The 27,576-nt window shown below is 38.3% G+C and overlaps 3 protein-coding genes across 3 annotated transcripts; 1 reads left to right on the top strand and 2 right to left on the bottom strand.

Moving 5' to 3' along the window:
• The first annotated feature begins 677 nt into the window (after positions 1 to 677).
• On the top strand, positions 678 to 13,541 carry LOC127455622 (saccharopine dehydrogenase-like oxidoreductase). Its single transcript, XM_051723672.1, has 12 exons — positions 678 to 992; positions 2,216 to 2,328; positions 6,977 to 7,057; positions 7,238 to 7,367; positions 7,512 to 7,561; positions 7,668 to 7,798; positions 7,990 to 8,107; positions 8,470 to 8,589; positions 11,074 to 11,130; positions 11,224 to 11,335; positions 12,271 to 12,352; positions 12,878 to 13,541. The coding sequence occupies exons 1-12, from the start codon at positions 794 to 796 to the stop codon at positions 12,966 to 12,968; spliced, it is 1,284 nt and encodes a 427-aa protein (XP_051579632.1). The 5' UTR covers positions 678 to 793; the 3' UTR covers positions 12,969 to 13,541.
• Positions 13,542 to 13,664: 123 nt separating this feature from the next.
• LOC127455625 (kinesin-like protein KIF28P) lies at positions 13,665 to 14,502 on the bottom strand. The gene is made up of 2 exons (XM_051723678.1): positions 14,126 to 14,502; positions 13,665 to 13,869 (listed from the first exon to the last, which is right to left on the bottom strand). The coding sequence occupies exons 1-2, from the start codon at positions 14,405 to 14,407 to the stop codon at positions 13,711 to 13,713; spliced, it is 441 nt and encodes a 146-aa protein (XP_051579638.1). The 5' UTR covers positions 14,408 to 14,502; the 3' UTR covers positions 13,665 to 13,710.
• A 394-nt stretch (positions 14,503 to 14,896) lies between these two features.
• Positions 14,897 to 23,413, bottom strand: kif28 (kinesin family member 28). The gene is made up of 21 exons (XM_051722505.1): positions 23,339 to 23,413; positions 22,961 to 23,152; positions 22,348 to 22,551; positions 22,186 to 22,221; positions 21,304 to 21,531; positions 21,029 to 21,183; positions 19,910 to 20,021; positions 19,742 to 19,809; positions 19,322 to 19,464; positions 19,119 to 19,240; positions 18,759 to 18,849; positions 18,608 to 18,668; positions 18,297 to 18,420; positions 17,969 to 18,125; positions 17,764 to 17,867; positions 17,577 to 17,684; positions 16,896 to 17,182; positions 16,402 to 16,536; positions 15,512 to 15,678; positions 15,236 to 15,330; positions 14,897 to 15,067 (listed from the first exon to the last, which is right to left on the bottom strand). The coding sequence occupies exons 1-21, from the start codon at positions 23,411 to 23,413 to the stop codon at positions 14,897 to 14,899; spliced, it is 2,835 nt and encodes a 944-aa protein (XP_051578465.1).
• Positions 23,414 to 27,576: the final 4,163 nt, after the last annotated feature.

The raw sequence follows: 27,576 nt of genomic DNA, 5'->3' as shown, positions 1-27,576 counted from the left end.
ATTAGTAAAAGACATCTTACAGTACAAGAAATATAATACAATATAGTATAACGTTTTTATATTAACAATATAAAATAATAATTTGTCATTTGAAAATTGTTTAATTAAAATTTTGTTCAAATGTTAATTTGGGTGAATCGTTTACAGGAATTCGCCTTATTTATTTAGATATTTATATATATTAATATTGTAGAAATATAACAGTGTAAACAATATTAGTATAATTTTTTTTTTTTTTTTTTTTACATTTACATGCCAAACTTTTACCAACTGGTTTGTGTCCAATATCATTGAGAATGAAATGTTACACAACAAAACCAAAACAGTCTGTAATCATTAATCGTAGCAACGTAATCCTATGAATCTTCTTATCCCCAAACCGACCCCGCCCACAGTCCGCATTGACCAATCAGAAACGAGTTGATATGACGTCTAACTAGATTGTATTTTAGAAGTATTTTATGCGTACAATCGACGCAATGCATGTTTGCTCAACACAAAGTATCCTCGTTTATAAGTTGATTTGATGATGCGTAATCATGATTTTATAACTTTTTTATATCTATGAATCGTTGTTAAAAGAATCATTGAATGAACATCCATCTCCCTCCATTTTATTTAAAATACCACAGAAGTTGCGCATAAAAATATGCGCATCGATTAACTGCTTGAACGAAAGCGGAAGCGTCTTGAAAGCTAGGGAAGTAGGATCATCTTTCAGGTGTTGTGCTGCACGCTGAATCGTGTCTCTCTGTCAGTATCAGTCCGAGCCGACCAGCAGCAAGGCAGAGCTATGGCTGCATTCAGCACCTCAATCGGGAGACCCTTCCACATCATCATCTTCGGCGCTACGGGTTTTACGGGACAGTTTGTGGTGGAGGAAGTGGCACGGACTGCATCCGAGGGTCCGAAGGGGAATCTGAAGTGGGCCATAGCCGGGAGGAGCAGACCCAAACTGGAAAAAGTTCTGGAGCAGGCCGCCGGAGTTCTCAGTGCGTGTTTATTTATTATTATTATTATTATTATTATTATTATTATTATTATGTATATATATATATATATATATTATTAATTCTTGCAATGTAATGTTGCATGTATAATCTGAATTTAATGAACTGATTTGGCTAATCAAAAAAATTGTATCCTTACAAAAATGTGCCATATTAACTATAGTTTCCAACAATATGCCATAGTTGCTACAGTCATAGTTAAAAACCATAAAATCTCCTTCAAAGAGTGCAAGCAGCTTTCAGAATCTTTGTTATCTGGTGTAATTTGTTTTATTGCATTATAGTAGAATAACTGTTGGAAAAAATGTATTTTGGCAGAAGCTTTGCTGCCTAACACAGGTCAATTTTTGTAAGGATGCTACAAATATTCAAATACAATCAATAAGATACCATAAAAGTTATCAGCATTATTTTAATTACATCTAGAGCTGTGCATGCATTGACCTCTTTAAAAGATATCTATTAAATGTACATCACTACATAATTATAATAATCTAGAAAGTTCTAGACTCTGTGAGAAGTCATGTATTTGGCGAACAAGAAGCTGATATATTGCCAAAAATTTGGAAGATGTCTGGAGGGTTGCTGTGACCTCACAGTACTGGATTGTACTTGACTTTGAACCACACTGTGGCAATCTGCAGCAATTCTTAGTAGTTTTACTGATCTGTATTATTGAAGGCTTGAGTTGAGACCTTTCTGCTGTTACAGACACACTGCGTTTTATCTTGTTTTGCTTGGATAATGTACATGCATTTTTCTAGACAATACCCTCTCCGTCTTTGGCCATGGCGGTCTCCAGAGATGTTTCGATTAATCCTGAACAGCTGATGGAAAATTATGTTCCAGTGGCATACTCCCATGCCTTTAATCATGGAGCTTTGAATGGATCGGATCAAACAGAACATTTGCTCAGAGTTTTATTTAGATTTTGCCTAGATTTAATGCAGGCAGATAGGTGTATGAATAATGGTAGGACAGTTCAGGCTTCTTTATTGTCAGAGTTACTTTATGTAAGCAAATAAACTCAATTATGATATTGCATTTTGGCCTAGACTGTTTTGCATCTATGCAATATATTATAATCATAAGCAAATTAGTGTCTCTCAAATTCACATTAAGCATGACATATTATCCAGCACTGTTTGCATAATTGCTGCAATGTGCAATATCATAATTGCTGTGTTTAAAATGCTTGTTCTCAGGTAAGCCAGAGCTGCAGTCAGAAGTATCTATCATCGTGGCAGATGTCAACGAACCGGACTCATTGGCTTCCATGTGCAAACAGGCAGTCATTGTGCTGAACTGTGTGGGACCTGTAAGTATGCATCGTGACTGACTTGAATGGAATAGAATGGAATATTTAGCTCTTTGAAAATGCACTAGAAATGATCAGTCATTAAATGACATGTCAGTTTATAAATCAATAGCCTATGGAAATGAAACATGTTTACCCTGTTTACACAATCAGACAGATAACCTCAAAGGCTGTATCTGGTTATGCAATAGTGTCTTTCGAAAAAGGTAATAATCAAGTTTGCACGTTGAACCTCAGGTGATCTTGTGATGGTCTCACTCAGTTTTTCTTGAAATAAAAAACTAGGGCTGTCGATTTAACGCTTTAATTCAGCATGATAAATTATATAAAATATAATATTAAAAAAATAATGAACACAAAATATCATGTCCCCGGACCGTAAAAATGAATTTTCCTACCATTAGAGCAAATTAAGCTTGAAGTATGTCCTGTTTTCAGCAGGGGGCAGTAAACGAAACTCCATCTGTGTAGGCAACACGCAGCTGTACAGACAACAAACCACACTTGCTTGACGCTAGCGACAGCACAAGATGGGGATGTGTAGTTGCGTTCAAACACAGCTAAACTAACACAATTTTGAATGCAGGGGTTGCAAGTCATGTTTTTCTAAGTTTCTAACTACATTTCACAACACAGCGACCTAAAAACACTCTGTTTATGCCACAACGCAATCCTGATAGCACATGTACATCAACCAGAGGCCTATACCATGAAGCAGGTTTCGGTGGCTAGCCAGGTAAGTTTTATTTTGCCTCATGCCCAGGTTTTAGGCACCATGAAAGTTAGTCGGCTTTTAGCGGTGTTTATCACCATAGCAACCTTATGCTACACGGCTAACCTGCTCCATAGCAGGTTTTGTTCTGGATTACAGATGGCTAACAGATGCTGAACCAATCAGCTGTGAGTAAAATGACATCTCTTACGCAATCAAGTCACTCCCCCTTGTCTCTTAAAGCACACTTTACAAATAAAATCTTAGAAATCCACAAAATCGACTCTTCATGATAAATTATTTATTTGAGAATCTAAATGTAGATTTTTAGCAGATAGAGTGTTGCATTTTATTTTAAATTTAATTGCTTTTCATTTACCCTCTTTAGCCATAGTAAAAATATTTTTGAAAATATAAACATAATATATTAAGCTATCTATAAAACAGCCAGTAAGATGGATTAATATGATACTTGCAAAAAAGAATCATGTTTAAAATATTAAAAGTTCAAGATTGCTATGGAAAGGGGTGAATGCCACCCAAACCTCTTATTTCTTTCATGGACTCAAGATGAACATACAGTATTTTAATTGAAGTTATAATAATGTAAGCAATAAGCAGTACACAAAATATGTCTTTTATAAACAGAACAAATACATCTTATTATTGCATATCTTTTTTTTGCATACAGTATTCCAAGTGCTCACTTTTTAATTAATCAGTAGCAGCCTTTTTTTATGCTTTTTATTTTTTTTTTTTACTAAAGACAATGTACAAATTGTACATAAACACGATGCCATTTTGAATAACCATATCAAATAACCATTCACAACATATTTGATAAATAACATGTATAATTATATACATGTTTTATTTTAAATAAAGTGGAAAGAAAGTTAAGGCAAGAAAGTTAAGGCATCACCTCCTTTTTCTTTTAAATATTAAATAAGATAGGACATCATACCTCATATTTGAACTAATTTTGTTTAAAATTCAAGAAGGAAACAATCTATCTAAATTAATTTATAATATTTTTAAGAAAATCCCATTTATGTTCATATTCCAGACTTGTATTATTAATTATAAATGTTATTTGGTATATTTCCAAAATCGTTTCTCTCCATCTTTGAAATTGTGGGGACTTACACATTGATATACCAGCTGTTTTATATATATATTATCACATGTTAAGAATTTGTTTGCAGCAGACCTCTTGAGCTCTCGTTGCAGCCGCTGTTTATTCTTGTTGCGTAAATGTCTTTAATTGTTTAATAATTTTACAGTTATGCCTTGTACTGTGTAAATCATGTGTTTTTAAGTCTTCATGATTTCATGCTGAACTCTTGAGCAGTGTAAATGCATTTAATTTAAAAATATATGTATATTTTTAAAACAATGTCTTGTGCACAGTTTAAATGAATTTAAATTATTATTTTCATCATCAGCTTTCAGCAGAGAGGTAAATCCCGCTGAGTCTCTCGCGAGAAGTAAATAACGTTCTCTCACATGGTTGTGCGCTGCAAACATCACACATTCATGTGCACGAGTGCGTAATCTAATCATAAAGTCAGGATCGAAGCCTGAGTTGACAGAACGTTGATGAGCTGCATCATGGTACCAATTAAACCTGATTGGATTGGTTTCAGGTTGACAAATTCAAACCAATCCTGAAACCCTAAGTTCGTTCAGCGACCTTCATGGTACAGGCCTCAGACGTCTATTTGATGTGTGTGGTCTGGAAGGCGTGTTTTTTTACGTTGTTTACTCATCTGCAATACATCAATAAGACTTGTGTCAATAAGTATGTCTCTGCTAATAAAACATTCAGCAAATGTCTTTGAAACGTTTGTGATTTAGAATATTTGTAAATCTGATCTTTTTAAGATGTTTGGCAGATGTTAATTAGATTGTGATGCTTTTCAGATGAAAAGATCTTAGACATCTCAGAGATGTACATGTGCTATCTGGCAACCACTGTAAGACTCTCCAAAAGCGTCCGTCTGACGCATGTGTACATTGACGCGTCTTTAGAAAAGCCATTATAGAGGGGGGTTGCTACACTCGGTGACCTATATGAAAGTGGAGTGTTGAGATCGTTTGAAAACTTGGTCCAACATTTTGGGATCCGCAGACCTCAGTTTTATAGGTATTTACAATTGCGCCACCTGCTTTGTACTATTTTTGGGAGTAGCACACAACCCCCTGAGGAGGCAGATGCTTTGGGAGAGGTGATTGCGGCTTTTGGAAAAGGTCATGAGGCAACAGTGTACTACTCCCTGTTAATTCAGAGTATGGGTGATGGAGCTTTAACTTCTATTAAGAAGTTATGGGAGAAAGATTTGAATTTGGTATTGGAGGAGGGAGTGTGGACTAAGATTCTGAAAAATGTCAAGTCTGCATCTAGAGATGCAAGGGTTCGCCTTATGCAATTTAAGATTTTATAAAGATTTCATTGGACCCCCTCTAGATTATATAGGCTTGGTCTTAAAGACACACCCACATGCTGGCGATGCCAATCAGAAGTTGGAGACATAGCCCATGTTTTTTGGGGATGCGTTAAGATCCAAGATTTTTGGTTAAAGATTCAGAATTGTTTGCATGACGTTCTGGGCACTCGGGTTTTGCTTTGCCCCAGACTTTGCATTTTGTGCGATGGGGAAGTTATAAATTCGGGTGACAAATATATAAAAAATTGGGTTCTGACTGGCGTGATGATCGGTAGACAAGTTATTTGAAGGGGATGGAAGTCAGACGGAGCGCCACCATTTCCGGAGTGGTGTGTGGGTGGCGGCTTATGAGAGGATGATAGATAGAAGGCTGGGGCGGGAGGACTTATTTTTCAGGAAGTGGGGTAGTTATTTGGCAGTTTTGGAGGACTCTAGGGGAAGGGATGAGGAGGGAGATGTTTAGTTTAATTATGTGTTCTATATTTTTTTTTTTATTGTGTGTGTGTGTGTGTGTGTGTTATTTTATGTGACCACAGGGGTGTTCTTTGGGGTAGGGTGGGGTTGGTGTTTGGGGAGGGATGTTAATGAGTGTTAAAAGTTAAATGTTGATTTGGTGTGTGTACGTTGTGTTTTTCTCTGTTGTGCTTTCTCTTTGAATCAATAAAAAATGTTAATTACAAAGAAAAGCCATTATAGTAAATCTATCTAGGACAGGTTGACGAATTCAATCCAAAATGGATTGCTGCGGCCAATTATAGGCTTATATTCAGTAATATGGAAATAAACAATATATTGCCTTTTTAAGCCACTTTTTGTATTGTATCAGTGCTTTACTCGTCTGCCATAATAATGTAATGCATTTTAATTATTGGAATTATTATATGGTATTTATATTAATTATTATTTAATCATTATATATTGAATTGTTATTTAAGAGCCTTTCTCAGTGTATCTATTGACAGCCCTAATAAAAACATTTCATCCTAAGGAAGGATTGTATTGGCTGTACATCACATATGAAATAGAACTTGGATGTATGTTTTCTAATTTTCATATATTGTTAAGTGAATATACAGTATATGATATACAAGACATAATTAGGTTAATTACTTTTTAGGTACATTACTTTGGCACAATTCTAAAATAACATTTATGTAGAATACATTTAAAACATGCCATAAATAAGGTTCATATGTACGTCTGTTTGTGTTTCTGCAACAGCTGAATAGTCGTTAACTAATCATTGTAAGGTAGAAAAGTGTGGTTTCTTGAGTGACTGAGTGTCACTGACTTGAGAGCGACAATTAACTTTTTGGATTACATTTTTTAAGGAACTTACCCATAACTGATCAGTCGTCCACTAAAATCTAGTACAGTACCGCTGGTGTATAGTGTTGTCTTTATAGTAATCTTGTATATTTAAAATGGTTTGTCATGGCTATACAGCAATACTGTCCTAATTACTGTCCTTTTGATATCTTCTCAACAGTATCGATTCTTTGGTGAACCTGTTGTCAAGGCATGCGTCGAGAATGGAGCACATTGTATCGATATCTGCGGGGAACCACAGGTGCTTGTGCTGACCCTCTATTCCTGCAGTATACCATCATTACAGTCACATTTACAATAAGACCATAAATATGCCATTGATCATCCTATTTCATAATGATGTTAGTAACATATTGGGTCTCAAATGAATTGTGCAGAAACTGAGAAGTCACTGTGTTTGTATGTGCTCTGTATGCTATAGTTCCTGGAGAGTATGCAGTTAAACTACTATGACCAGGCTGCTGAGAAGGGCCTTTACATTGTGGGAAGCTGTGGTTTTGACTCCATTCCTGCAGACATGGGCGTTGTTTACACCAGGGACCAGTTTAAGGGTGTTTATCAAATAGAAACATAATTTGTCTTTCAGTAGTGTAGTGTGTGTGTAAGTGCTTATATATATATATATATATATATATATATAAGCACTTTGTTAAGGTATGTTTTGACTATTAATATGTTGTTTTATTTGTTACCAGGGACACTAACAGCCGTTGAGAGCTTTTTGACTGCGAGTTCAGGGCCAGAGGTCGGTGTACTAAGTTTTTAATCCTAAAACAAATCTAATATCTGTATTTTTCAAAGGCCTTTGTGTTTAACTCTCAGCTGACCCACATTCTTGTGTGTGCCCGCAGGGAGGCTGCATCCATGATGGCACCTGGCAGTCAGCCATCTACGGTTTTGCAGACGGCCACAAGTTACGCAGCCTCAGGAAGAAGTTTGGTCACAAGCCTCTTCCTGTGGTGGGGGCTAGAATTAAAAGGAGGTGTGTACAAAAAATGGCAAGCAGAATTAGTATTTCACCATGTCTAAAGCAAGTTACTAACTAAATTCTGAAACGTTTTGAAAAGTTCTTCAAAAGCACCATTGGCTTATTGCTTCATTAATACACTAAAGCCTTTTGGATGAAAACTGTCTCCCATTGACAGAAATTGAATTGTTGTTGTGTTTCTACAGGGGTGCGCTATTTTTTAGTGACGAGTTGCAGCAATATGCAATTCCCTTCATGGGTGCCGACCCATCAGTGGTGAAGAGGACCCAGCGCTATTTACATGAAGAACTTCATGAGTCTCCGGTTAGTCAGTATCTGTAAACGACCCTATGCCCATAATTCACCATAAATATATAATTTCTTTTTTAAAGTCAGGGGGACAGTTTAACTGAAAGTGTCTGTTTGGGTTGAACCCAACTCTGAACCAGTTAAACTGGACTAGAACTGAACAAGTTGAACCAGTATACTTAAAAAAAAAAAAAAAATTGACAGAGTAAAAAAAAAAAGGGAACAGGGATGATAGAATTAATTTTAGACCACTAGACTAATCAACAAATCAACAAATTATGAGTCAATAACTTTCTTTCCTGCACTGCCATAATTATAATCAGTTTATTGTGACCTCAAGGTCATTGCACAATGTCTACCCTAAATGTATTCTACAGGTTCAGTATGGAGCATATGCCGGTGTTGGTGGCATTTCCAATATTTTTAAACTCCTCTTTGCTGGATTGATGTTCTGGTTCCTTGTGAAGTTCAGCTTTGGCAGAAATCTCCTTGTTAAGGTAAATCATAGTATTTTGTTCAAGCTATATTGCCATACTGCAATACTAAGATCAGGGTCCCTATGGTCTTAGTATTGCATTCCCAAAATTGTGAACTGTAGGCCTGGAAAAGTCATATAAATTTCTATGGTAAATATAAATTTTTTTTTTTTTAGTTTTGCTCTGCTCTTATAGAGTTTGTGTAGACTAAAACTTGCTCGCAGGCAATAGTGATGTTCAATTTGTGATCAAATCGGTCTTTTCTGTGAATCGTTGGAAATGGTTCACAAATCAGTCTAAATGATTCATTACCAAGTTGGTCTAAATTATAATTATTTTTAAAATGCCATATCCATTAATTGCAATTGACAAGAAAATTCATGGACAATTTGTGGTCAGAAAGGGTGGGAACCCTGTAAGACATACAATTTAATAAATACATGGACCCACTTTATATTAGGTGTCGTTAACTACTACTATATGTACTTAAGCCTTTGATACAATGTACTTATTATGTACGTACGGTTGAGGTCAGAAGTTTACATACACTTAGGTTGAAGTCATTAAAACTAGTTTTTTTTTTTTACCCACTCCACAGATTTAATATTAGCAAACTATAGTTTTGGCAAGTCGTTTAGGGCATCATCTTTGTGCATGACACAAGTAATGTTTCCAACAATTGTTTACAGACAGATTGTTTCACTTTTAATTGACTATCACAATTCCAGTGGGTCAGAAGTTTACATACACTGTAACACTGTTACAAGTTCACTGTAACTTTAAGCAGCTTGGAAAATTCCAGAAAATGATGTCAAGCCTTTAGAGAGTTAGCCAGTTAGCTTCTGATAGGAAGTGTACTGAAATGGAGGTGTACTTGTGGATGTATTTTAAGGCCTACCTTCAACCTCAGTGCCTCTTTGCTTGACATCATGAGAAAATCAAAAGAAATCAGCCAAGACCTCAGGAAAAAAAATTGTGTACCTCCACAAGTCTGGTTCATCCTTGGGAGCAATTTCCAAATGCCTGAAGGTACCACGTCATCTGTACAAACAATAGTACGCAAGTATAAACACCATGGGACCACGCAGCCATCATACCACTCAGGAAGGAGACGCATTCTGTCTCCTAGAGATGAACATAGTTTGGTGCAAAAAGTGCAAATCAATCCCAGAACAACAGCAAAGAACCTTGTGAAGATGCTGGAGGAAACGGGTAGACAATGTATCTATATCCACAGTAAAACAAGTCCTATATCGACATAACCTGAAAGGCTGCTCAGCAAGGAAGAAGCCACTGCTCCAAAACCGCCATAGAAAAGGCAGACTACAGTTTGTAAATGCACATTGGGACAAAGATCTTACTTTTTGGAGAAATTTCCTCTGGTCTGATGAAACAAAAATTGAACTTTTTTTGGCAATAATGACCATAGTTATGTTTGGAGGAAAAAGAGTGAGGCTTGAAAGCTGAAGAACACCATCCCAACCGTGACGCATGGGGGTGACAGCATCATGTTGTGGGGGTGCTTTGCTGCAGGAGCGACTGGTGCACTTCACAAAATAGATGGCATCATGAGAAAGGAAAATTATATGGATATAATGAAACAACATCTCAATACATCAGCCAGGAAGTTAAAGCTCGGTCGCAAATGGGTCTTCCAAATGGACAATGACTCCAAGCATACCTCCAAAGTTGTGGCAAAATGGCTTGAGGACAACAAAATCAAGGTATTGGAGTGGCCATCACACAACCCTGACCTCAAACCGATAGAAAATTTGTGGGCAGAACTCAAAGCGTGTGCAAGGAGGCCTACAAACCTGACTCAGTTACACCAGTTCTGTCTGGAGGAATGGGCCAAAATTCCAGCAACTTATTGTGAGAAGCTTGTGGAAGGCTACCCGAAACATTTGACCCAAGTTAAACAATTTAAAGGCAATGCTACCAAATACTAACAAAGTATATGTAAACTTCTGACCCACTGGGAATGTGATGAAAGAAAGAAGCTGAAATAAATCATTCTCTCTACTATTATTCTGACATTTCACATTCTTAAAATATAGTGAACCTAATTGATCTTAGACAGGGAATGTTTTCTATGATCAAATGTCAGGAATTGTGAAAAACTTGAGTTTAAATGTATTTGGCTAAGGTGTATGTAAACTTCTAACTTCAACTGTACGTGTTATTGCATTGTACTTACATTTGAAGTACCTGAATTTATTTACATTTGTAGTTACACTGTTAACCTTACCCCTAAACCTAACCCCAACCCTTACCCTAAACGTTCCCCTAAACCTACCCGTACCTGAACCTCATTAGCAGCAAATGTGAATTGTGTGAGAATTTTGCAGAACAACATGTAGTTACACAATAAGTACATTGTATTGCATGTATTTTAATGTTAGTACACACAGTAATTAAAGACACCTAATATAAAATGGGACCAAATACATTATAGTTTGTTGATTTTGTGTAATCTAATAAAATGTTTATTTACTTTCTCTGCAGTTTCCAGAGTTTTTCTCTTTCGGCTTCTTTTCCAAAGAGGGTCCAACTAGAAAACAGGTATTATACCCAGTATCGTCTTCTAGATTATAAACTAGGTCCTGTAAAGTCATGCTGTGAGTTATCTTCATGATTTAAATTTGATATCGGCAGATGGAGGGTTCTTCTTTCCGCTTTGCCTTTTTTGGAGAAGGTTACACTGACGGTCAGGACCCCACTGAGGGCAAACCCAACGCTAAGATTCGGACTCTAGTCCAAGGACCAGGTACCATGTCCACCTCTGTCATATTATATTAGTGTAAATCCACAAGTAATAAGGGCTGTCAACATGGCTGAGAAACTAACTTCAAATTTTTCAATGAAATATTACCAAAATTTGAGTTATATTGGAATGTTAAAGACGTTATTTCAGGTAGAGGAAAAAATCTACAAGACATGTTTTTTAAATCAACATTGTCTTCTATGCCCACAAGTGAGTGGAACAAATCAATATAGACTAATCAGCACCTTGTTGTAGCGAATGTTTGTTTTTTGCAAATAACATACTGTATGTGGCTGTTAACAAAAGTGCATAAGTAATAGTCAAAATATTTAGCCAGTAAAATGAGAAGAGAAACACTTCAATAGACGTTCTATTAAAAAAGTTAAAGTATGGCGCCGCAGTACTACCACGGACTCAAGCTTCATAATACGGGCGGTATCACAGTGTTTCTCATTAAATATAGTATGTACGTACCTAATGCTTATGCAGTGAGATGCTGATAAGAGAGCAAGACACAACCGCCAAAGACCTCCACCTCTGGGGGCCATTCACTAAAAACACGTACGTCTTTAAGCATGCGCTGGTCGGACGTGTTTGACCATGGATTAATGCATTTTTTTAGACAATGTGTCAGTTTAATAGGAAATTTAACCTTTAAAACATCTCAAGACACCCACGTTCTGTTTAATTTGTTGCACTGTGCCTGTTTTAACCCAAGCATTTAAGTCATCATCAGTGCTTGGTGCACATCTAAAATTCTAATGCTCATTTTAGCATTCCAGTGTGCTATTTAATCTGGAATTTGACTAATATTAGAATTTCTAAATTTAATTTGACAGCCTTACATGTAATATCTGCTTAAAGCAGGCAGGACTCCCCATAAATACAATAATTAATGTGTTTGCATGTTTCTCATTCTCTTGTCTACTGTTTTTCAGAGGCTGGATATGTTGCCACCCCAATTGCTATGGTTCAAGCAGCCATAACCATGCTGAATGAATCTGATTCCCTTCCTAAAACGTGAGTTTAGCTGATTTATCCAGTAACTGTCATCTCTGTTGTCCACTAAAGAACCTCAAAAGCTAAAATGAATCCTAAATAAGCAGTTTTTATTTATGAATGAAGCCTATCAAAAAAATAGTTTTATAATTGCCAGATTAGCTTTTCTAGGTACCACCATCTATTCACAAAATTGACAGCTACCATATGTATGCTAGCATACAAAAACCGAAATACTGTTAAAACTCTCTGATTTTTATGTGAGAGCATCCTAAACTTGTACATGCTTAAACCATTCATGTTACTGCATTGTTCACAAATTGCATCAATACAGAATTTTTCCAGCAATTTTACAGTAGCTGACAAATTGCAAAAGCGGATTTGCTGGCATTTTGACCGTGGGTCATGTTCACGTAACTTCTAAATTAAAAGATTACATTAAACGTATTGCAAATGTTGTATGTATTAAAGCAGCTACTATCAAGTCTCGCATCCAGCTATGATGTGCACACCTAACTTTGTCATCCCGGGTGTGGCTCTCCACAGGGGCGGTGTGTACACTCCAGGAGCAACGTTCGCCAAAACCACCCTCATCGACCGCCTCAATAAACACGGCATCCAGTTCTCTGTGCTCTAAGTGAGATTAAAAGGGTTCAACTGGCCTGGCTCTAACATCAATCTTCTGAAACATTTATTCATTTGCTTGCTCAAACGTAGAGAAATCTGTTGTTATATGTAGCTTCCTCCGCTAACTTGCAGTGTTTTCCAGTGGAAAGTCCTGGCTTGCACACAGTAGACTGGGCTGGTTTTACAAGCATGCACTCTGTTCAAATGTCTGAGAAATTTGCACTAAGAGATCCCTCCTTTTGATCACACATTACCTGTTTTGTTTTGAGAGTTTGAATTGTTTTTGTTTTTCCATACTTATACAGATGACAGACATCTCTAAAAGCACACCCACAGTCAAATGTAAAGTATTAAAACAATAATAAAAAATAGTTTTGTAAAATTGATTTAATATAATTTTGAAGTCTACTTGAAAAGTGAGGGAAAGAAATGTTGTGGAGACCAATAAATGTATTTAGTTTATTTTCTAAAAGATTACAAAATGCTATAATCCAGTTTACTGTAATGACTGGTCTGCTAGATAAACGTATTGCCTGCTGTTGTGCTGGTTTGTATCCAACTAAATAAAGAACATATCAAACAATGTGCTTGGATGAAATTATATTTTTAAGAGTAGAATGTGACATTTTGATAATGAATAAAAAAGCTTCAGTATGTAAATTTGAAATTATAATTTCATTGTCACCAAGTAATCAACAGGAAAAAGGCTCATATGCCTCTAAGGTCGAGAAGAAATATTAATTTGAGAATTGTTAGGACCAAATTCCAGACTTTTCTCTCTTTCGACGTACAATGGCAGCCACATCTTGTTTGAGAGTAGTGACGCACTGTTCCAACTGCTCAGCAAAGTCCTTCAAGAGATAAGCATGTTCATCCACAAACATTCTGAGACCTAGCAGGTCTGCTTCCTCCTGGAGAAAATCAATCATGCAAAGAAAATATATAGATTCACTCAACCCTGACATTTATTTTACAATCAAACCAATATCACTTGGCAAATATATGCACCCTAAAGGTCTTTGCTGGCAAACACATAAATTATTTTGCATGATTAAAATGATTACGCTGGACATCAGAATACCTACCTGATCTGAAAGAAAAGGCTGATTTACTTTATTATATAAAGAGGCTCTATGGAACCAAGCCAAGTGAGAACTATGAACTCACACTGGGTTTGTGTCTGCGCAGTCGCTGTAATTGCCCCCTAACAGAGGTCATGCTGTGGTAGAACACTTTTAAGGCTTTGGCAAACTCAGCATCACAGCTGGGTCTAAGGCTACCCCTTCTATCCTGCCGACCACGGCTATTCTCCACACCTGCGGCAGAAATGAGGGAGAATACCAAAATATGCGTTGAGCATGTGAGGTGCAGAGATAATAAGGTGCACTGTAAATGTTGGCCCAGAATAAATGCTGGTGTGTTCTGTGTGCACTTTTGTGTGCTTTGCATTTTTTATGCTAGTTATTCACAGTTTCTGCAGGTCAGGTCTTAAGTCTTAAAAGGTCTTAAAATTCTTAAATGCAGAATGTAATGGTATTAAATGTTGTAAGAGAGAATACAGAATATGCTTGAATGACATAAAAATAAAACATATTACTTCACCTCAATGGCACTTTTTGTCCCCAAATTTACCATTTCTGGAACATTTATGTCACTTCCGGTGGCATTTTTGACCAGTGCACTGGTTATTTTCTTGGCCCTGATTAAGGGGTTATATATAATATGTGTGCTCCCTTGGCTTTTAAACTTAAAATAACAATGATGTTGCATTTCCATTTACGTGGACTTAAAAAACCTTGAAACCTGCAGAAACCCTGTTATTGTAGCATTGTGAATTGTACCAGGGTCAGAACTTGGACGAGCCCCCAATTTAAGTTAAACCTTTTACCTTACACTGTGGGCGTAACAGTTACTAACACAAAGTCTTGAAAGAGTGATTTACTGCATATGACTTATCAGACAGTGCTCACCAATTCTGGCTGAGTTAAGTTGCTCCTTCAGAGCACTGTTTTCTTTGCTCAACGCTGCATTGGTGTTTCTCAGCTGTTCCAAATCCTGATGAAGGGCTCGAAGAGAAGCGCTTAGATCAGATCCTACAGTTTCTGTAGCCTAAACAGGCATACGCACACGTCCTTACAATATTTCCCTTTCACAGTGGTAGCCCAGCATAGCCTTGGGTAAAGCCTAGCCTGGCCTGGTGTTTACAAGTATAATGCACATTTATTTTACATTTCATATTCATGGTCAATTTATGTGAGGTTTATTAAAGGATCTTACAGAGTGTTCTGATGTACCAATCTTGTCAATAATAATGCTGTCCTCTTGTTTCGTCTTCACTCCGTCCATACAGGGGACTAATTCAGAACATCCTTCTACAAACACAAACATGAGAACTGTACAAAGGAGATTCTTGGCCTAGCACTTGGACAACTTCTAGGATTCTTGTACTTCCCTTAAAGAAAAATGTTAAGGGATTTTTGGCTTTATGATTCTTGGTTTAATTTCTACTGACTATTATTTCAAACTCATGAGGTGTACGAGAATCAGGCTTACCCTGCAGGCCCCACAGCTCCAGCACTAGGGCATTGCTCTGCAGGTAGTTGAGTAGTTCCTGAGAGGTTCTCAGAGCAGTGAATTGGACTCTGTGGTCCAACAGAGGGTTCACATTATGCCACACTGAAGGGGTGTAGAGGGACTGTGGGCAGTCAAACACTTGAAACCTGTCAATATGTTTTTAGAGTTTGGTTAAAGTATAATCTATTATTTTGGCCTAAAGGAAAATAACATGCCTAAAAATGGACTATAAAGGTAGGTATGAGATTAAACTAGGACAAAACAGGGGCGGTACTTGGATGTGATCTTTTGGGGAGGAGGGGGGTGCATTTTGATCTTTAGGGTGGGCAACTCTTTATCTTTTTGTCAGACCGGGGGGGTGCTCCTCTATAATTTCTTTTGTGTTGGTTCTTGATAGTTTTTCAACATTGGTCCGGGTGGAAAATCTAGGTTGGTAATGCACCCGCACTCACACCCCCACTACTTAGACCCGGCCATGGGACAAACAAAAATCTAAAACAAACTACAGAGCTAACTAGAAATCCAAAAGGTTGGACAACTTATTAGATAAGGATAATGCTTTCTGGAGAACACAGAACTCTTTCTGTGGCTGAAATAAGATTTATTCTTAAATCCCAGCAGGGATAGAAATCATCAGACATCAGCAACATAATTTATTCCATAGTGCAATGATAACTGGCCTACTGCGAGTAGTGTACTAAGGTCCAAAAGAATTGACAATTTTGGTTACAAATTTTGGCTGATAGTCGCCTTTATGGTACAAAAGTAATATTAAACTAATATTATTATAAAAGGTGTTCATATAGATTTTTTAGCAGCTCTATCTAGACACATGAAGAGTTATGCCAACACTTTTGAACCAAACTGACCCAACTTGCACGCCTCTGTTACGGGCCTCTTTAATCCAGCGTAGGCCACAGCACTGATCTAGAACCAGCTGAAAGTCGAGACGTTTTCCAAGTAGTTCTGATGGGTCAATCAGGATGTCATCTTCGCCCAGGGGTCTGCAAGAGAACAAAACCATGATGGTAGCAGAAAAAAACTGTATATAATGTCTTTCTTTGTCTCAGTTATCTTAGTACTTGCATATATGAAATGTTGGAAGAACATTGAGCTACATAATGTATTATTATCAGCATTAAACATATGTAATCAGTTTAAACAAAGGAACCAGGTGTCTAGGAAGCTTACCAAAACACTGCCTTTGAATAACATTATTTTATTACACTAAAAATGCAACAAAACAAAAAATGGTTGAAAGAGACAGTAGTGTTTCTTTTCAACAAGTCTTTATCACCAATCTAAATTTTAATGCAAATCTACACATCACAGATTTAGTTTAATATGCAGAAATGGTACTCACAATCCCGTGGGGTTACAGGGCACTAGCTGTGCCTGCAGTATGGCCTCCTCTGTTCCTTCTGGACCCACCACCTCCACCTGCTCCTCCAAAGGGATGCGGAACGCCAGAGACTGCAGCCAGAGGTGAGCGCTGCCCAGGTGCAGGGGTTCTAGAGGATCCCAAAACGGGTCTCTGTCCATGGGAAGAGGAGCTCTGTCTGCCCCCTCCCCTCCAACCACCTGCTGCTGGTACACCTCTTCCATCAGAAACTTACGGTTCACAAATTTAGCCTTGGACCACATCCACACCTGAGAAGACATTTGTGTGCAGGATTGTGGTTGTGGGACATAGCTGTAGTTTATGTGTATGCTGGAAATAACGTAACATAAATGACCCAACTTTGTCCCTCGTGCTTCTGCTCTCCATTTGATTCCGTAAATGCGTTACTCTCTTATTCAATTACACCAGTCCATGTTTTCAAAAACATCTAATTCCTTCTTGGAAAACAACATGTCACCTGACATTATCTGCATTATGCACTGGGAGGCAGTCCATATATAAAAAAAATCATACCAGTAAGAGATGTCTTATTGGTTAATTTGATCTGTAATCTGGGAGGGACATTTTCCTGTCAGGACACAAGAACATTTAATATTGGTGCTCTTATGCAAATCCAAAAGATCTAAGGAGCTTTTTGCAAACCTGCTTCCTCTCCATAGAAGTCACTCTCACTGCAATCTCCTTCTCCAGGTCATGACCCTTAGAGTCGGACATTGCCAGATTCTTTATTTCCAATTTGAATTCAACTCCCTGATAAGAATCAAGATAAATGATCACATGTCTTACGCAGTATGTATCCACATTTCAAAAGATTTATCACTGTACTCACCTTCTTCAACTCTTTACTCATTTGATTAGCTTCTGTCACCATGGGCATCAGCTTTACATAGTCGTAGAACACAGCCAGTAGACTGGGGTCTGACTGGTTTGGCCCTGCAGGGGGAGGTTGCATCTAAATTAGACAAAACCTACAGAAGATGTCTAATCAAAAGAAATGAAATCACTCTAAATTCAAACCAAACACATACGGTGGCCTTGATTGTCACATAGGGACTGAATGTGGATGCCCTCAGCTGCCGCTAGTTCAGACTGGAAGTAATCGTAGTCATAGCGACTCCAATCATCTACTGACCGCTCCGAAGGAAAGCCAATGAACAGGTAAGTGCTGTTCGAACCAAGGATAAGTCGATCCTTCATTAGCAGAGGACAAATATATGTTAACATGAAGCAAAAACTCAGCAGGTTCAATATTAACTTTGACAGCACCACCAAAGATCACCTTTCTGTTTCAAATTTGAAAATGTGCATCTGTGATGAATGAGTTGAAAATAAATGTCTTAATGAGTCAGATTTGAGACACACCAAATGCTGCAGCTCGGTCCTCTTTGACACAGGCATTCCATTCACAATGACCTTTGACCCCAAGACAGGAGTAATTGATATTCTCCTTTGCTGATTTGAGAACACAGCATGTTTTTCCTGAATGCTGAATGCAAACAGCATGTTTCAGAGTGACAACAGATTTATTTAATCAGGAAAACGAAAAATCAACCCATAAATTTTGAGAAACACCAGAAAAAAATTAATATATCAAAAGAATGTTCAGATACAATATTAATATGTGCGTTGTGGAATTCTTGTAGTCTAGACACCTTTTCTTATACATGACTTACCCTAGACCCCTTACAGAGAGAGCTCTGGGCGAGTTGTCTGCCAGACCAATATCCCAGTCACCTTTACATAAGAAGACAATATTAGATGTTGTATTGGATTAAAATATGGCTGTGTCTGATGTCAATAATGTGAGACAAAAAAAAAACTCACCCTCCTGAATAAAGAGCTTCACTACACCAGACAGCTGAGCGTCCTCATTGATGTTCATTATATACGGATGCATCTGCATCATTCTTCGTTCCTAAAGAAGGTATAAGACTGATGGTTAAAATAAGGGAATTAACAAGAAAAAAGAGGAAGGTGAAGCCTAAAAGTTAAAGATCTGGGATAAAACACTAAGCATTTGTAGGTTTGAAACTCACATGGGATAATTAATGATTTCTTCAGGAGGGTCACCCACATAATGTCACATTGGATAAACCTGTACTTTATAGTAGATTATAGAAGTCGGGTAATCATAAGTGTCTACTGAGGTGTTTCAGGTATTAAATCCACACATCAGAGGATCACCTGTGTCATAGTTGCATACTGAGTCTCCCAGTCTTTGAGAGCCTCTTGGAGATGTTGTTCCCACAACGTCTGAATGGCCCGAATCTGCAGCTCATTATGAGTGAGCAATCGGCGCAGCTCCTCTGCAAGGGACAACATTGAATAGAGGTCAAATCTACCTGTCTTTAATGTTTCCTGTTTTCTGTTTCTGTCATCTTACATACTTGACTCATCATCAGCTTTGTGCCCCTCTTGCCCCAGACGGCTCAGCCTCAGCAGAAGTTTAGCATTCTCAGCCTTCAGCTCCTTCACCAGTCGTTCTGTGGGACTCTCATTCACCACAGCTTTATTCTGGATACGCTTGGCCCTGCAAAGAAGTCCAGGGGTTAAAAAGGTTAGTCATCCTCCAATAAGGATGTCTGTTTAGTTGCAATATATGACATATATTAACCTGATCCAAAACACTGCTGAAAATAAATTTGTGTCCTTCTTAACTTGCTTAACCAACGAGACTTCTTTGGTCAACCAGTTTTACCAGAAAGCTTATGCTGGTAGTGAACAGCCCTAAACCTAAACCAAACCACCACTAACCAGCATAACTAAGCTTAGGCCACCTAAATGTGACTTTATATATGAGAACCTACCTCTCTGCATATCGAAGAGTAGAGAGTGACTCTTCATAGCACATATCGGCAGGGCTTAATGTTGCAATCTGTTTATGTGTACAAGAAAGCGTTAATCAGTCTTTAATACAGTACATCAGAGCTAACAGTGTTACTAATAAAACTCTGGGTAAAATGATAGAATCTTACCATGACTGTACGACTGTTGCCACCAAGGGCAGACTGCAGTAATTTGGTGAGGACGGAGTCTCTATAAGGGATGTGAACCACCTTCTTCCCAAGAGCCATGTCTGCTAGAGCACTTTAGAGACAGAAAATAACCAACCGCCTTTCAAACACAAATCAAACCGGTTAATAAAAGCAAAAAGCAGAGATGCTTTTTTTAGTCCCTAATCAAAATGGAAGTGGTGGTGACCAGGATTTTGGCTAGTTGGATATGTTCCTGCATCATGATCTTTTGTTTGTCCTGGAACAACATTTCAGTAAAACAAAATAAGTCCTAATCCTATTTCTAACCTCTGCCTTGACCATTAACTGTGCTTAAAATCAGAGGAAAGTGATAGGTTGATAACAAAAGCTGCGATTTCTATCATCGGGCCGAATGGTTCTCGTGCATAGCCATGCCGTTCTGTATGGATCTGGGTGGAAATTTCTGAAACGTAGGATGGCAGGGGAAGATTAATTTATATTCATAAGGAAAGCGAAACCTGATTGGAAAATGTAGTAACATTCATCAGGAAAGCGCTACCTGATTGGTCAGAGAAACTAACCCAACCCTAACCCTACCCCTAAACCTAACCCCAATAAATCAGGTAGCACTTTACTCAGCAATATGAATGACTTCCCATGTCATCCTACGTTTGGGAAATCCAAGATCTGGACTCACTGACATGGTTCCGGTCATGGTTTCTTTTTCCACTGTGGTGCTGCGAAATCAGGATTATAACGGACTGACCGAGTCCGATCAAGAGTTGCCATGTCACTAAAAACATTCCACCAGCACGGTTGAGTATGGTTAGCTAACCGTGCTGAGAAATCAGGCCGGGAAAGGTTTGTAATCACACCATACCAAACTGTGCTCAAGTGGAAATGCTACTAGAACTGTTCCTCCACAGGCTCAGAACCGTTAAAAAACACTAAAAGTTGTTGAAGACCCTGGCCCAACAACCTAAGCCTAACTCTAATCCAACACCAAAAACTCCTCTGTTTGTTTGATAGGAATGTTGTGTCATGTATTTCTTGGCAAGATCATGGTAAGCGTGATTATATAATGTATAATGATTACATAGAGGTTACATATCTGCTGACCTGATTACATTTCCAAGTGTAGTTAAACTGAGATTGATGGCTGTTCCCTCTTTAAGTCTGTCGGCCTCTGACCCTGATGACCTTTGTCTCTCACTACCAGCCAAGTCCACTAGGTTAATGTTGGACTGTTTGGTGATGCATTCCTTTGAAAAGATCTAGAGAGAAAAGTGTAAAAATACAACTAAATAATCTGTGAGAAGTTAACATTAAAGATCTATGAGACAATGTCAATCACACTTCAGTCTAGTATGTGTTATGCTAGGTGGAGTGGACACCTGTTTGAGCTGGACGATGATGAGCATATGTGACCGACTGCTGTTGGCATTCATGTGTGTGGCCGCAGTGGTGCGTGTGCGTGTTCCTTGCTCCATCAGCTGCTCAACCTGCACTGCACTGTCGCAGGGCACCCGCCTCAGCCCTTCCACGTAGAAACCCCGCTGCTGGTCCTCTCGCACCCGAAGACCACAGACAGATCGACTGGCCTTTGATAGCAGGTCTATAACCTGAGCACAGAATAAAGTGCCACTAAAGTCATGTAAACTGACTATATGAATGTCTTAGTACACAATAATAATTAGTAAGATATCATTTCAGTTATCATTACACCATAAGTGCATTGCTCAAGAGCACAAAGGAGAATGGGGTCACACCTTGCAAGGTTCAAACCTACAACCAACCAGTTAAGGCTCAGTCACATTCACCCTTGCATGGCGAAATTCTTCAGGCGAAACACATCTTAATGGAATCCACGCAAATGTGAATATTCAATTTATGTACAACGAAATGCCCAAACAGAGGTCACAGCCAAACCAAGCGAATTCCTATTGGTGAACGTGAAATTTAGGTAGGAAAATTCTTTGCCACTGGAAGTCCATCAGGCGAAATTCCTGATAGCACATATTCCCTTTGAGATGACTTTATTTCGTCATGCAAAGGTAAATGTGACCATGGATTTCGCAGGAGGTTCAAGTTTGTTCAACTTTGACACTCCAATTTGCCGCATTGACCAATAGCAAGGTGGTCGGCCCACGCCTTCTTCACCTGCGAAATTATGCCATGCAAGGGTGAATATGGCTGCGCTTTTAGAAATTCAGATTTAGACCACACACCATTAGCATTACTCTGATGAGGTCAAATAGAAATACTTGCATGCTTACCTGTTCATTGTAGATTTCCAACATGCTGAAAAATACCTGAGTATGGTTTAAAAAAAGTATGCTTTAGGTGAATCACTTTTTTTTTTTTTTTTTTTTGTGGTGTTAGCAAACATTAATGCATAAGAATCAAAATCGAATTGAATATTTATTGAATAGACAAACCTGACATTGCCTGCTATCTTGTGTGCTCCTGATAAACTGAAATAGTTTCTCGCAAAGGGTGGGTATCAGGCCTTTATTCGGACCATAACCGACCATGGAGTAACTCTTCCCAGAGCCTGTCTGGCCATATGCCAGCAATGTGGCATTGTAGCCCTGCAGTGCATTGTCCAGGATGCTCTGTCCCAAATCTTGAAAGACACTTGCCTGAGTTACCACACGGGACAAAGAGATTCAATCAAACAGAAACTTTGTTAGTTCAGCAGTCCATTGTTATCAGTTATTAGACTCCACAATACTATACATGACACCAACACACAGGGTAGTAGATTCCAGAGGGGATGGGGGGGAGGTAACCACCCTGGAATCTATGCCCCTGTGCGTTGGTGTCTTCTCCCCCCAAAAATAATAAGTATAGCTTATTGTTGGCAATGTATTTTGCTTATGTTTGTCATAGTACAACAGGTGAAAGCATCAATGGCAACATTTGATATTCAACCTTCCCAAAGCACACATCAATCTAACAAGTGACTGTTCACTTTGTAAAGAAGTACATAGATGCATCCATTATTTGTAAGAATGTGAGATAGCCTCTATATAACCTGATATCTCTTACCTGGTCTGCGTAGCGCCCACCTGTCTCCTGAGGCACAAACAAACCATCTTTGTTCCTAGTGAAGCCACTGTGGGACCAGTAAGCATAGTCAAAAGTAAACGTACGGCTGTTCTGTTGGTTATGAGGATCCTGGATACTGATGTTGTTGGAGGTCATTGAGATAACGCAGCGACTGCCTGCATCCCGTTCCCTCTACATAACCAAGAAAAAGATAGAGTTTTCAAAGAGTTCCACCAATTCAATCTCAAAGCTGTCCTTTCTGAAATGGTTGACATGTTAATGAAAGGAAACTTAAGAAATACTAGTTTCAAGGGTGAAGGAACCATCCAGATAAACATCATACCAATTCAAATGAAACATTTCACATTTCTATGCTACCTTGTTGAAGGGTCTGACTCGGACTGCCACTTTCACACAGTCCTTACTGGCCATTTCGATGCCCCTCGCCCTCATCCTCACGTGGGTACTGTGGACACAGAGTCCAGAAAATACACAGCATGTGACAGAGAGACAGACTGTAACCTGAGCCTTCCGTTACGCTCACTTTCTACCTGGCCCCAGCAAGATAAATAATACAGTACCTCTACTTTCTGTAAGTATAACTTCCAGTCTCCATGCTTTTATAATTTTGCCTTTTCTCGTTTGGGTTGTTGTGGCTGCTTTTGGCACAACTACATGTCATGGCATTCAACTGCTGTTAAAAGTTAGTTCTGACCACAGAACATTTCAAATCATACATTAAAAACACTGTGGAAAGAAATGCACTTACAATGAAAGTCCATGGGCCAACCTTTGCATGCTTGGCCTATGGACTTCTATTGGAAGTGAAACACTGAGCGCACTCGTCATCACGCTTTCAACCTGAGCTTGAATAATTCACCTTACAATCTTACAAAGATGTCATTAGCACACTTGGTTTAAAGGGAGTACAACTATACTATATGGGCATAAAAACTGGATTCGGAACAGTCAACGCTTGGTGTGGCTGCAAAATTTTGCCTGAAATGCTCCGATGCGCTTTGACTGCCTTGTAGATGTAAGGGACCGTCTGAAAACTCCACCCACTACGATAAAACATAGATGTCCTATCATTCATTCAATTGAGGTGCAAGTTATACATGGGAAAGAAAAAAAAAAGAAAAGAAAAAAAAAAAAACGTAAAATACATTTTCACATACAATGTTCTAATAACTTCCCAGAGGATATATGGATTTACTACAGGTGAGATTATTACAGTATGATCAATTATATAAGTACAGTAATCAATTATTTTATTTTAAAAAATCACAAAAATTCACCAAAATGATATTTTCACATTCAGATTGTTGTAGTAACTTCCCAGAGGATAGATGAACTTACTACAGGTGCAATTATTACAGTATCATCAATTACATAAGTACAGTATTCAATTATTTAAGGAAAATATTCACTTAAATTCACCAAAATTATATTTTCTCATTCTAAAGTCTGTAGTAACTTCCCAGAAGATAGACGGACTTCATACAGGTGCGATTATTACAGTATTTATAACAATATGAGTACAATAATGAATTATTTTAGAAAATAATAAATAGTTGTGCTTTTCCACCTCCACCCACATAATTATTGTGCTAGTGTCTTCTTTTCCCCTATGAATTTATACTCTGCCTGTTATTTAGCTTTTTGCTAGATCATCATGTGTTAGATCACCTGCTTTCTGTCTGTTCCTGCTACTTGTTCAGGGAGTTTTGTATGTTCATTGTGTGTCTGTAAATTAAGGCTTTTTTCATCTGGTTTTCTGCCTCCCTGCCTTTACGTTTTTCTTGCCCTGATTTAATGAATTTGCCCTCTGATTGGACTTTCACTATAAATTCAGTTCTGTTCTCCTTGCTCTACCCATGAATGGCTGGGCAGTGAGAGCCTAGAAAAGAAGCATACAATGAAATTATTACTTCAAATGAAAGTAAAATTGATACACTTGATGCAAATGGTCCTGACCGATACAACCATCGATTAAAACCATTGTATCCCTTAAAATCTCCAATGTCACTCAAAGCCAATTAATTAGCAACAACTTATTCAGTTATTTACTGAAATAAAATGAAAAACACTGCAAATTGACTTGCCTGTCACATTCTTTAAAGAAGATCCCAAATTAATTTAAAATAGTCTTACAGAAGGAATACAAATATAGAATAATAGCAATAAACTTTTTTTGGTGGAAAATTTGTTATGAATTTGTTATGAATTTTGTTAATGGAAATGTAGTGAATATACCTAAGATTAGAAAATAATTTATGACAGCATTAACATAACTTGGGGATCATTATAAAAGAGTTTTTGAAAAAATAAATACCACAGATGTCCTACTTATTTGTTACTGGGAAAGTAATAGTATTATCATATTTTAATGTGTTTTAAACATTTTCCACCATGTTTATTAGTCCTGTCTCTTCATTGGTCTATGTTTATGAGTCTTGTTATCAGTTCTGTTTTATCATTGTTCTTGGTTCATTGCCTTGTTATCATGTTCATTAGTTTAGTCCCGTCACTGGTTGTCTCTATCATGTGGATGTTGCATTGAAAATGGAGAAGACTCTGATTACAAAAAGCTGGTGGTGGACTTTGAAGGAACCCCTGAGTCTGACTATCATTGAGGCACAGGACGCAACAGTACATCAGAGCAGATGACTAAAAATACACTATATTTCCAAAAGTATTCGCTCACCCATCCAAATAATTGAATTCAGGTGTTCCAATCACTTCCATGACCACAGGTGTATAAAATGAAGCACCTAGGCATGCAGACTGCTTCTACAAACATTTGTGAAAGAATGGGCCGCTCTCAGGAGCTCAGTGAATTCCAGCGTGGTACTGTGATAGGATGCCACCTGTGCAACAAGTCCAGTCGTGAAATTTCCTCGCTACTAAATATTCCACAGTCAACTGTCAGTGGTGTTATAACAAAGTGGAAGCGATTGGGAGTGACAGCAACTCGTAAAATGACAGAGCGGGGTCAGCGGATGCTGAGGCGCATAGTGCACAGAGGTCGCCAACTTTCTGCAGAGTCTATCGCTACAGACCTCCAAAGTTCATGTGGCCTTCAGATTAGCTCAAGAACAGTGCATAGAGAGCTTCATGGAATGGGTTTCCATGGCCGAGCAGCTGCATCCAAGCCATACATCACCAAGTGCAATGTAAAGCGTCGGATGCAGTGGTGTAAAGCACGCCGCCACTGGACTCTAGAGCAGTGGAGACGCGTTCTCTGGAGTGACGAATCACGCTTCTCCATCTGGCAATCTGATGGACGAGTCTGGGTTTGGCGGTTGCCAGGAGAACGGTACTTGTCTGACTGCATTGTGCCAACTGTGAAGTTTGGTGGAGGGGGATTATGGTGTGGGGTTGTTTTTCAGGAGCTGGGCTTGGCCCCTTAGTTCCAGTGAAAGGAACTCTGAATGCTTCAGCATACCAAGAGATTTTGGACAATTCCACGCTCCCAACTTTGTGGGAACGGTTTGGGGATGGCCCCTTCCTGTTCCAACATGACTGCGCACCAGTGCACAAAGCAAGGTCCATAAAGACATGGATGAGCGAGTTTGGTGTGGAAGAACTTGACTGGCCTGCACAGAGTCCTGACCTCAACCCGATAGAGCACCTTTGGGATGAATTAGAGCGAAGACTGCGAGCCAGGCCTTCTTGTCCAACATCAGTGTCTGACCTCACAAACGCGCTTCTGGAAGAATGGTCAAAAATTCCCATAAACACACTCCTAAACCTTGTGGAAAGCCTTCCCAGAAGAGTTGAAGCTGTTATAGCTGCAAAGGGTGGGCCGACGTCATATTAAATCCTATGGATTAAGAATTGGATGTCACTTAAGTTCATATGCGTCTAAAGGCAGATGAGCGAATACTTTTGGCAATATAGTGTATGTAAAGGAAATTATCAGAAAGGACAGCTATACTAGACTTGATATACATTTACTGAAGTCAGATGTTAAAGCATCCTCTCCACAACATTGATTTTATGAGCACCGTGCTCTAGGAAGTGATAGTGGAGATCTCTCTTGCCATCAGCAATCAGACTTTATTATGCCATCTCTCCTGTTAAGCCTATATAACAGGAAGCAGATACAGTATTAACAGAAATGTATAGAATTGTTTCTAAAATAACTCATATAACTGAACATACTGTAATAATCTCACCTGTTGTAAATCTGTATATCCTATGAAAGTTTACTACAACATTTAAAATGAGAAAATATAATTTTGGTGAATTTTACTGAATATTTTTCTAAAATAAACTATTACTGTACTTAAATAATTGATGATACTGTAATAATCTCACATGTAGTAAGTCCATATATCCTCTGGGAAGTTATTAGAACATTCTGAATGTGAAAATGTATTTTACTGTTTTTTTTTTCTTTCCCATGTATAACTTGCACCTCAATTGAATGAATGAGTGGACATCTCCTATGTTTTAGCGTAGTGGGTGGAGTTTTCAGACGGTCCCTTACATCTTCTAGGCAGTCAAAGCGTATCGGAGCATTCCAGGCAAAATTTTGCAGCCACACCAAGCGTTGACTGTTCCGAATCCAATTTTTATGCCCATATAGTATAGTTGTACTCCCTTTAAAC

The sequence above is a fragment of the Myxocyprinus asiaticus genome, chromosome 17 (assembly GCF_019703515.2).
Source record: "Myxocyprinus asiaticus isolate MX2 ecotype Aquarium Trade chromosome 17, UBuf_Myxa_2, whole genome shotgun sequence".
NCBI classification, from domain to species: domain Eukaryota; kingdom Metazoa; phylum Chordata; class Actinopteri; order Cypriniformes; family Catostomidae; genus Myxocyprinus; species Myxocyprinus asiaticus.
The sequence above is the reverse complement of the archived record's forward strand: the minus strand, read 5'-3'. Positions and strand labels throughout refer to the sequence as shown.

What these genes read in the sequence shown, in the direction of transcription:
- LOC127455622 (XM_051723672.1), top strand. Translation starts at nt 794, where the DNA reads ATGGCTGCATTCAGCACCTCAATCGGGAGACCCTTCCACATCATCATC. An exon ending in GCAGGCCGCCGGAGTTCTCA is followed by an intron (nt 993 to 2,215) that starts GTGCGTGTTTAT and finishes GCTTGTTCTCAG; the next exon opens with GTAAGCCAGAGCTGCAGTCA. An exon ending in AGGGTCCAACTAGAAAACAG is followed by an intron (nt 11,131 to 11,223) that starts GTATTATACCCA and finishes TGATATCGGCAG; the next exon opens with ATGGAGGGTTCTTCTTTCCG.
- LOC127455625 (XM_051723678.1), bottom strand. Translation starts at nt 14,407, where the DNA reads ATGCAAAGCACACAAAAGTGCACACAGAACACACCAGCATTTATTCTG. An exon ending in TGCGCAGACACAAACCCAGT is followed by an intron (nt 13,870 to 14,125) that starts GTGAGTTCATAG and finishes GATTTTCTCCAG; the next exon opens with GAGGAAGCAGACCTGCTAGG.
- kif28 (XM_051722505.1), bottom strand. Translation starts at nt 23,413, where the DNA reads ATGAGGGCGAGGGGCATCGAAATGGCCAGTAAGGACTGTGTGAAAGTG. An exon ending in GCAACAGTCGTACAGTCATG is followed by an intron (nt 19,810 to 19,909) that starts GTAAGATTCTAT and finishes ACACATAAACAG; the next exon opens with ATTGCAACATTAAGCCCTGC. An exon ending in CTTCTATGGAGAGGAAGCAG is followed by an intron (nt 17,183 to 17,576) that starts GTTTGCAAAAAG and finishes ATGTCTTCTCAG; the next exon opens with GTGTGGATGTGGTCCAAGGC.